This window comes from Rhinolophus ferrumequinum, chromosome 11 (genome assembly GCF_004115265.2).
Source record: "Rhinolophus ferrumequinum isolate MPI-CBG mRhiFer1 chromosome 11, mRhiFer1_v1.p, whole genome shotgun sequence".
In the NCBI taxonomy this organism is placed as follows: Eukaryota; Metazoa; Chordata; class Mammalia; order Chiroptera; family Rhinolophidae; genus Rhinolophus; species Rhinolophus ferrumequinum.
In genome coordinates, this window is record NC_046294.1 from 13765826 (window position 1) to 13776099 (window position 10274).

The window sequence follows — 10274 nt, forward strand, 5'->3', positions numbered from 1 at the left end:
GAGTAGTTAACTCCCATTCCCAAAGGTGTCAGTTTATGAACAACAGATTTTCAAATGCCATCCTCTGACTTAAGAGAAAGCTCATAATTTTTAGGGTCTTATAACCATCATTTGAGTCTGTGTCCAGCAGGGAGAGTTATCAAAGTTAGTAACTGAAAACCTCTTTAAAAGAGGGTACTTAAGTAGGGTCACTCTTGGGCTTTGGTTTCTGTTGACGTCAGAAGGCAAGTGTTGGCTTGAGTTTAACTCATGGGTTTCTGATAGCAGGGTCTTCACCAAGCTCCAGCAGCAGCAGCTCCGTCAACCCCATCGCCTCCCTTGGAGCCTTGCAGACATTAGCTGGAGCGACAGCAGGCCTCAATGTCAGCTCTCTGGCAGGTGAGGGGCAGCCCCACATGTCACCAGTCCATTCTTTGTGCAGGTAGCTCGTTTTAAACAGCCCAGGTAAAGGCATCATTAGAATGACGAGTGGCCTAGTGAACTTAGAAATAACCATGGGATTTCGATTGAGACCTGAGTTTCATCCCATTTCTCCTCTTAACTAGCTGTTACTTTCAGGCACCTTTCTAAGGTCATTTTCTCATCTATGAAGTCGGAATAGAGTACTTGGCGGGTAATTAGAAAGTTAAATGAGAACATGGGTAAAGTTCTGAGCACATTGTTCAGTATGTTTGGCCTATAGAATGTACTCAGTAACGTTAGGTGCTGTTTTGCTGATAGGGTTTACCCACATCTTGTTGTAAACCACATCTCCCCCTGTTAGTCTCCATTCCTGGGACTCTTATTTACCAGATTCCAGCTCTGTGTGAGAAAGTGGCAGAAAGGCCAAAATGCACAGATTGGAAGAAGGTAATGGGGAGAGCCACACCTGGGATGGCATTTTTAAATGACCTGTTAGCAACAAGGCCTGGTGAATGTCCTGAAATCTGACCACTCCGATGGGGATTCCTCCTCAGGGCGAAGCTTAAGAGAGAGATGAAAGGGAGGACTTCGAAGTTTGTCTTTGGTGTCGGTTGAGTCTTTCCAGTCTGCTAATCCTGTTCTCTCCCCACTCCCTACCCAAGGGATGGCTGCTCTGAATGGCGGCCTGGGCAGCAGTGGCCTTTCCAATGGCACTGGGAGCACCATGGAGGCCCTCACACAGGCCTACTCGGGGATCCAGCAGTACGCTGCCGCAGCGCTTCCCACTCTGTATAACCAGAATCTGTTGACACAGCAGAGTATTGGTGCTGCTGGAAGCCAGAAGGAAGGTGAGTGCAAAGGGAGGCTGGAGTCAGGGATGGGGGTGGTTTCTCCATCTGCACCAGAACTGAAAGGCAGGGCAAAGGTGGTCATTGTCAGGGGTAGACTGAGAAACGGTGAAGTGTGATCTGCATTTGGAATGTTTTCTGGATATGGCTCATATCTGAACGTCTACGCACCCTCCTGGGATTGGGCTGCCATTTTTAGAGGAGGAAACATACCAACCTTACTGTGTCTGACACCAGTGTGGCAATCTAGTAATCAAGTCTTAGGAAGTCTTCTCTGTGTTACAAACCTGTCAGAGGGTATCTCCTGTGTACAGCAACATCGTTTGGCATTCTCCTCGCTTTCTGACCTATGCTTCTCCTTATTGAGACAGACTGAAGGCTGATTGGACAGAAAGAGTTAGGGCCCATGGGTTGATGCAGTGGGCAATAAGTGTTTTGATATAAATGGTATTAAATTCAAGAGAGGCTTTCTAGGTAGAAAAGGGGCTAAAGGTGGTTTGTATGCAGAGAAAAGTCCTGCTGATTCCTCTGTGCTGATTCCTCTGTGCATATTTGACTGGGTTTTTATAACCAGGAGCTGGCAATATTTAAGCACTAGTGTAGGAAAAAGACAAGTATCCAATTTCTTGCCATAGCAACAAGAAGTCCTGGTCTAGTACATTCTTACCTGCTCTGAATCATACACTTATGTGCCCTGGGATGTGGTAGTGGGGGAACTGATGGAATTTTGGAGACAGACAATAAACAGGTAAAAGCAGGAGGTGTTCCGGATGATACTCTGTAGAATGATGAGCAGGAAAGAAGAGAGGAGAAGCGAGTGCCAGAGGCACAGCATTTTATATGGAATGGTCATAGAAGGCCTTTCTAAGTTGCCATGTAAGCTGAAACCCAAAGGAAGCATGGAAGCAGAATAAGAAGAGTAATGGGGGCAGAGGAACAGCAAGTGCAAAGGCCCTGAGGCAGCGATGTTTCTTAATGTGTTTGACAACATCAGGGAGGTCAGGGTGGTTGGAGAAAGGCTGGACTGTGGTTTTAATGAAACTCTCCTTTGGTTAGAAAATCGGTGAGTTGAGTGGCGGGAAAAGGAAAGCATATTCTATTTTTGAGCTCAGTGTTAATCATAGGCAACTTTTAAAATGTAATTTTTTTTACTGAGGCACAATTTACATATGGTAAAATTCACCGTTTTTTGGAATATAGCTTTATGAGTTTTGCTGAGTGTATACACTCCTGTAACCTCCATCACAGATACAGAACATTTCTGTCACTCCAAGAAATTCCCTCCTGTTCCTTTGTAGTCGTTCCCTGCCTCTTGACAACTGCCAGTCTGTTTGCTGTCCCTATAGTTTCTAGGCACCATTTTGAAACCTGTTTTGTTTATAATCTCTTTCTCCCTCCATTTCTGTGTTCCTCTGTAAGCCTCTAGTCTCTGATTTTATTGTTCCACACACAAGTCTGCCGAGTTTATCGTCTCAGCGTACCTTCCTCCCACAAAGTCGAATTCTGACATCTCTCAGTGAGACGGAGTGTGGCTAAGCATGAGGGAAGGACTCTGTCTCAGTTACTGCTCTTCAGTTCCCTGCCTTGTCTTTGGAGAATCTGTTCAATTCTCCAAATGAATCTCTGTTTGTTGGGGTGCTGACAGTTTTAACACAGGGAAGTGAGAGACTGTTGGTGCAGGGGTATGAGCGTGCTTGACACTGATCTTTCCATCGTTGGGTGTCTTGAAGGTCCCGAGGGAGCCAACCTGTTCATCTACCACCTGCCCCAGGAGTTTGGGGATCAGGACCTGCTGCAGATGTTTATGCCCTTCGGGAATGTCGTGTCGGCCAAGGTGTTTATCGACAAGCAGACGAACCTGAGCAAGTGTTTCGGTATGTTGGCTTCTCCTCTGGAGTGTGCGGGGGACGGGGTGGTAAGTGTGCTTACCACTGAGAAAGAAGGCGAAGGGGCTGATAGCAGGAAGCTGCGCTGGAGTTTGGGTTGTTAACTCAGCCGTTGATAGCTACATGACCTCTTTTTGAGGTGTAGTACATTCTTTTTTTGTTTGTTTGTTTTTTATTTCTGTAGGGGGCGTGATTTCTGCCCACATTGTTGCTCCAGAGGTTAAAATAATATATGGAAAATGGCTTGGCCGAAAAACTGAAAAGTACCATGCCGATGTCAGGTGGTACTGTTAGGAACCTAATTTATTTCATGTGATAGAATTTCCAGAATTCTTGTCCCTGCTGAGAAAAATTGGGGTTTGAGACTAAGCTCATAAAGTATCTTGCATAAGGAGGACTGAGAATCCCCTTGCCTCGTTATGTCCCTCACCTAGGTTTCTGCTTGGACACACAGGTTTTGTAAGTTACGACAATCCTGTTTCGGCTCAAGCTGCCATCCAGTCCATGAACGGCTTTCAGATTGGCATGAAGCGGCTTAAAGTGCAGCTCAAACGTTCGAAGAATGACAGCAAGCCCTACTGAACGTGCTCCCCTCTGAGACTGGAGTGAGAGGGTCTTCTGGTAAGTTGGGGAGGAGCACCCTTAATGATTCGAAGCCCTAAGGCTGTGTGTTGACAGCCCTGGACCCTGATCCCTGCCACTCTCGCAGGCACAGCTTGCCCTGAAGACTCGGCTACTGCCTTCTGTGGGAGTTTCGCTTCGTACAGAGGACAAGTTTGTGCTTTGGTTTCCAGTGTTTTACTTTGGAGTTTAGGTGCCATATCCTGAGTTTTTTTCTTTATTTAAAGTTTGCTGTGTTTGTAACCAGTGTGTGTTGAGAAGGACCAACATCAAACTGCCCTGGGGGAGGAGAGGGGATGGAGAAACATCAAAAAAGAAGATCAGAACTTGCCCCAAATTCCCCCAAGAGAGAGGATTGAATGAAACCAAAAACTGACCCCTAGAATCTCCTTAAGTGCGAGAGCGGATGAAATGAGAACTAACGTCCAATAGCTGGGGGCTTGGAGCGGGTGGGGGTGGCTTTGGAGGAGAGGGAGAGGGGCTTGACACCCAGCGGCCCTTGGAGCTGCAGGCTGAAACTCCTCCCTGGCTGCCCTCTGAGTTCTTGCCACCAGTTTTTCAGATTCTTGATTAGGATTTCTGTCCCTCTTTCCCAAGAAGGGGCTAACGATTCTCTGGAAATAAAGCACCTGTTAAATTAGCCTGACATGCAAAAAAAGGGAGACTTCACCCATTACCAGCTTCCCCAGCTAGCCGTTGGTGTTGGGTTCGCCCTGCCTCGCTGGTGGCTGTTAGAAAGAAGCATCTGGTCAAAGAGGTAATTTTTGGTTTATGTCAACACCAGATCGTTAGCCCGCAGCCCGTTTCTAAGAGGTCCTGGTAGAGAAGGCCTCTAAGGAAATGCTCGGGGCTGCTTCCCTGTAGCTGACCAGGCAAGTACCATCACTTCCGTCGCAGCCACAGCTTTCTCAGGAGGGCAGAACCAAGAAGGGCTTAGAGGACCCGGCTGAAGGGGCACCTCTCCTGAGCAGAGGAATCAAAAGCCATCGAGTTAGGGGAGAAGGAGCCTGCTTCTGGGTGAGCCTGCATCAGAAGGGCCCTTCCAGCCAGTGCTGTATTTGCCAGTGGCCAGCACTTAGTGCTTCAAAGGATTAAGAAATCAACGCTTGCCTCCTTGAGTGAGGTGTCCCAGACATAGTGTTCTCGCCAAGGCAGGCCCCTCTTCTAACCACTCCAGCCCCATCTTCTGCTCTTGGAGACAGAGGAGACAACAGGACGTTTACAGCCTCCGTATGGATTTAGTGTTCATTTACCTCAGTATTACCGTGTTCATTTTTGTCCTCGTGCTTACAGTTAGCTCCCCGCTGCCTCCCACGGTCTCACTCCAGCTCTTGCCTGTGACCCACCCAGCCTCTGGGCTCGGCCTTTGCTCCAAGAACTGCTGTGGGGGGAGAGAGCCAGGAAGGACCTGCTGTTGGGAATGGGCACCTGCGCACAGGTAGCCTTGTTAGGATACGACTCTTAGCCAAGGCTAGGGACTGGGTCCCTGCGATCCTAAACTTCACAGACATCGGCTTGACCCCTAGCAGCAGAGATGAGATGAAAGGAGTTGGTTCACAAGTAAGTCGGATGGGGGCTCTCTCCTTGTCACGCTGTCCATTTGGTTAGACAGGGATTGACCATCTTGCTGTCATACGGGTAGTTGGTGGTGTTGGATTATCCCATGCAAGCTGGGACAGCTGTTCCCTTCGCATAGTGATAACTGGGGTCTGTTGTCCTCTAAGAAACAAACATGAAACACACTTCTTAGCTGAACCACGTAAACTTGAATTCTGCGCACTGGGTGAAATGTGTCCTGTGTTTCAAGGATAAAACTGTTCCAAAGGCTTCCAGGGTCATGATGGGATTTTTTAAATAAATGCAAAAAATAAAAATAAAAAAGAAAAAAGAAAACAAAAAAAGAAAAAAATGCTAGGTTGGGGAGGCGCTGTTCTGAATCCCAACCGGCTGGAACCAAGAATGTCGTTTCTATTTTTATAGAAGTTTTATACAGCTCCGGGGTGGAGAATATTTATTACCTAAATTATATCTCTGGAAAAGGCCAGGATTTTGTAGAATCCAGAATGTGATTGTTATACACACAGGGTGCTGTGTATGATTGAAACTACTGACTTTCTGTGGCCTGTTTGCAGCCCAGCTAATCTGCCAGAGGGGGAAGGAGTTAATGCTGTGACTTGGCGGAGGAGAGAGTTGTGCTCTCAGGTGCTGCGGTGCTGTGATTGCTAACCTGCTGTTCTGTCTTCCTCCTCGGCCATCGTGGGGTTTTCCAAAGCCCAGAACTCCACTCCGTTCCCACTTTCTCCCTTCTCTCCCTCCTCCCCCATTTCACCATTATTGTCCAAGGATTTGTCCCGTGTGCTGGGACCTTAAGAAACCCCTTTACAAATGACAGAGGCAAAGGTGCGACCAGCCCGTCTTTGATACCAGACCCTGAGGTTTCATACCTGCTCGTGGGTAGGTTCTCTTTTCTAAAAAGAGCGTGTGCCCCAGGAGGGCCCTGGGCTGCCACGGCCGCCAGCTGGTGAGACCGGGCACTTGTGTCTGTCCTCTTCTCCCCTGCCCAGTGAGTTAGCACAGCAGCACTGCCCTTGAGCACAGTTCTCTCCCCAGGCCAAAGATGGTTTGTGAAGAAGCTGCTCCCCTATCAGTCTCACCGTGTGAAAGGGTTCAGCTCGGAGAGTGGAGACTCGCAGTCAAGTCTTAAGCAATCCTTTACTGTTGTGTGGGGGTTTCACTTACATAAATGTGTTTTCTGCTGTAGTTTTGTTTCTTACTTGGGTTTCATCATGAAATTGATTTGCCTTGAATGCAGCCAGACACTGTCTCCTGGGTCCCACCTGAGTGGCCAGGGCCTGTGTGGAAGCTAAGAGCTTGGATTTCTGGGAGCAAAGGGCCATCCCCATAGGATTGAGGAGAAATCCTGGCCCTCTCCCCTACAGAATTCTCCCACCCCAGCCAGCGTCTCCTGCTCTCTCCCTGGGTTTTGACCAGGGAGTTGGGCGAGAGGCTGAGACTCTGCCCCACCAGAGACCTTCTCAGACATGTTCGGATGCTTCGGGGGAAATCCAAGCCTTAGGTTCCCTTCTGTCTCTGGCAATTGGATGTTTTCTTGGTGTCCTCCATGTCCTTTTGACTTTTCCCTGTGTCCATTGTTAGCATGTGCAAAAGTTCCCTGTCATTACCCAGCCCCTGCCCCACCCGCCTCCTCATTTCAGGACTGTACACAGTGAGTGTTCTGTTCTCTCTCTCTTTGTTTGGATGTATTGCTCTGTGTAACTCAGTGGGTCTCCCTCTTTCTGGTTTGTTTTTTTTTCTAGATTCCTGCCGTTTGTTCATCGTTGTGCCTAAAGCATGTCGATGTGGCGTCAAGTACATCGTCCAAATCCCTGTCTCTTCAGCTTCTCTGATGCTTGAACTCTCACCTTTGACCTTGTGTTGACCTTTGATGCTGACGTGTATTTTTATTATGTTTGTTTCTTTCTTTGTTTTTTCTTTTTTCTCTCCTTTTTTTTCTTTTGTGCTGCCAAATTGGTTTTGCTAGAACGACTGCTGAAGGGGAAATATTTAAACTTGCATTTGAATATAAAAAAAATCTATTTTTCTAGAACTTCATAAGATAACCACTTGATTTTGTGATTCCAATTCTTTGTAACTGTCTTCAGAGCAGCCCTACTAGCACATACCGCGTGGTGTTTGTGTTTCTGTGAACACACAGCCAGTCCCTTCCTAGGCTTTGTTTCTCTGTGCTTAGTTTTAAAGACAACTTTGAAGTAAACAATGAAATAAAAGATGTCACTAAAACCTTTGAGGCTCCTGAGCACATTTTGCTGATACAGTTGATGGGGCTTGAGGAGACCGCATGTGTTCTTGTTTTTGTTTCTGAGTTCTCAGCTGCAGAAAACACCAGAACCCCCTTTCCTTTTTGACAGCAGCTGCAGTTTGGGCCCCAGCCAGCCCTTTTTCTTCTGTGGTTCTTCCTTGCAGCCACCCTGCGACCTGCAGGGAGCCTTCAGGTCCCTCCGGCCCCCGGCCCCTTCCCCTTGGGCCACTGTCCCCACCCCCATGCTTGTTTCTACAGTCTCCACAGCAAAATGTGATGCTTTGATTTTTTTTCTGTTTTTGTATTGTTTTTGTGTTTTTGTTTTGAATTTTTTCCTTTCCTACTAAGATTATGCCCAGAAAAAACAAGTTTTGCATGTTTCCTGCTGTTTCTTCACACCTTCGTATATATCACCTTCACCTCTCTGTTTTCTATAGTTTGTGCAAAAACTGACCGATTTAAAAGGGTTTCAAAGAAGCTGTTTTAAATTGTTGTGGGGTTGATTTTTTTTCAAGATTGTATTGTTTTATTTTGAAGTGGCAACTTTCTCCTCTTTTGCCCTTAGAGCGTTTGCCTGTGCACTTAGACTGTCACCTCATGTGGCCTCCAGGCCTCAGCGGGGCCTCCAGGAGGCTGGCTGCTCTGCTCAGAGACGGGTTGGGGGGGTGCCCAGAGAGGCACGAGGAGCAGAGATAGGATCCAGAAGGTGGCTGCAGGTGGGCAGGAGGCTTAGCGCATCAGGGGCAGTGAGCATCCCTCTGCCCAGAAGGAGGGGGGTGCTCCAGCCTCTCGGAGGAGGCCATCTGTGCACTAACGGCAATACACCTGCCAGCGCTTTTCCTAGGTGACAAGCACAATACTACAGTCTTCACACTGTTTACAGCTCTGGCCACCAGCCACCCCACACTGGCTCTTCACCGCAGCTCTGTTATGGCTTAGCTGGTGGGGTGGGGGTTTGTTTCTTTAAATTGGGTGAAGAGCCAAATAGCTACTGTCCCTGGGTGCCAGGCAAGCCAGTTCCTTGGTTCCCTGCGAGGAACTTGCCCTCCTCTCTTGTGGCACCATCCAGCCTCAGGGTCTTAGGGACTTGAGTGAGAATGTGAATGGCGGAGGGAGAGGCCAGAGATGAGAGGTCACGGGATGGGTCTGTGGAGGTAAGAGGTTGCCAAGGGAGGAGTTGGTGATAGATCCCACGCAGACCTAAGCTGGGTGGGTGGGAGAGCTGGGTAGTAGGATTGTCCAGGGAAGGTGGGTGGTGAGGGGTAGCTGAGGGACGGGGGAGGGGGTGGGGAAGGTAGAGGCACTGTTAGCGTCATCGGTGCTGGGGTTGCTGAAGGAAGGGGTCCCAGCAGAAGTTCTGCTCTGGGGCCCGGGGTGGCCTAGTATTATGCTTGAGGCCGCTCTTACTGGGAGGAAAGGGCGGCCAAATGGAGGCCCAGTGTATGGTAGGCTGCCTCGTTTCCTGGAAGGGGTGATTGGGTGGAAAGAGGCCAGGAACCCCAGCCTGAGCAAGACTGCCGGGCACCCCACAGTCTGACTGCACAGAGCCGCCTCTGTTGGCAGAAGGCGCGCTGAGGCTCCCCTTCCTGTGTATTCAGAATCCGTGTTTGCCAATATATTTTGCTTTCAATTCCAAGAGGAGCTCTGGGAAAACCTGTGGATAAAACCAAATGCCAAATGTTGGACGTTGTTTCCTTTTCCTTTTCTCTCTGATTGTTTTAATTGTTCTGTGGTGGTTTTAATGGATTTGAGACCCTGGAGAGGCAGCTGCCTTTCTGATTTCCAGCTGCTTTTTGTGAATAATTTAAAAAGAAAAAAAAAAAGAACCTTTACATTTTGGAGACAAACCTGTGTGAGTTTTTTATTGGTACAAACGTTGTATTTAACACTAGGGGTTTTGTACAGTTTTTTGCCTTTTCTACTAGAAAACAATGTAAAGTGATTTCACAATGTGAAGAGAAAAAAAATTGCCACTATGACCAAACGCACAGTCTGTTCTTCAGCAACCACGGGATTCAATCAACTCAAAGTCGTGATTCAGCCGTAGAAACGCTTTTCCTTTACCTTGTTTGAGCTTTTCCTTTCTTTCCTGTTTTGATTTGCAAAAGAAAATGTCTTTTTTGTGTGAACTTGTGTTGTACTATGTAGAAAATTATGGATTTTACTTTAATGGTTTAAAAAAAAAAAAAAAAGGCAAGAAGAGCCCTTGTCGCTTTTCTGACCTGATCACAGAGTTTGTGTAGTGGATTAAAAAAGAAAAAAAAAATGTTACAAGTTTGGAGCAAGGGAGTATGTGTTTAAAAGGAATCTCCTTCCTTTTTTTGTGTGTTTTTCCTTTTGTCCCAATGGGGAATCTAAATCTGTTTTAATTGCACAGACACACGGACAAAAAGTCATTTTGTATCTGCCAAGTGTGGTACCTTCTTCCTTTGTTTATTTGCTATTAAACTGTTTGAGAAGAATTGATGTTGTCTTCAGAGTTATTGATTGTTGGGGTCGGTGGCATTCCTGGAGAAGGAGTAGGTGCCCTGCTAAGAAAGGTTTCATCTTGATGTACCTGTTGGTATGCAAGTGAACGCACCAAAGGCTCTTGAAAAACGGTAATTTCTCCCAAAACACTGTCTTCTCCACCATCCTCTATTCTTTTGCAGCATCCCTGCCGATATGGCAGCACCTTAAAACTTGTTTGGCGGCCTT

The 10274-nt window shown here is 47.4% G+C and overlaps 1 protein-coding gene across 23 annotated transcripts in view; it reads left to right on the forward strand.

The window, feature by feature from the left end:
- Positions 1-10043, forward strand: part of CELF1 (CUGBP Elav-like family member 1) — a 66717-nt gene extending 56674 nt beyond the window's left edge. For 11 of the 23 annotated variants that reach the window (XM_033120243.1, XM_033120231.1, XM_033120238.1 and 8 more), the window contains 5 exons: positions 265-378; positions 1065-1250; positions 2981-3124; positions 3591-3757; positions 3846-10043. In XM_033120243.1, coding sequence (XP_032976134.1) covers positions 265-378; positions 1065-1250; positions 2981-3124; positions 3591-3718 — 572 coding nt within the window. In that variant the 3' untranslated portion in view covers positions 3719-3757; positions 3846-10043. Of the gene's footprint in view, positions 1-264; positions 379-1064; positions 1251-2980; positions 3125-3590 lie in introns of all 23 variants that reach the window. The other 12 variants (XM_033120232.1, XM_033120240.1, XM_033120236.1 and 9 more) reach the window with 4 other exon arrangements.
- Positions 10044-10274: the final 231 nt, after the last annotated feature.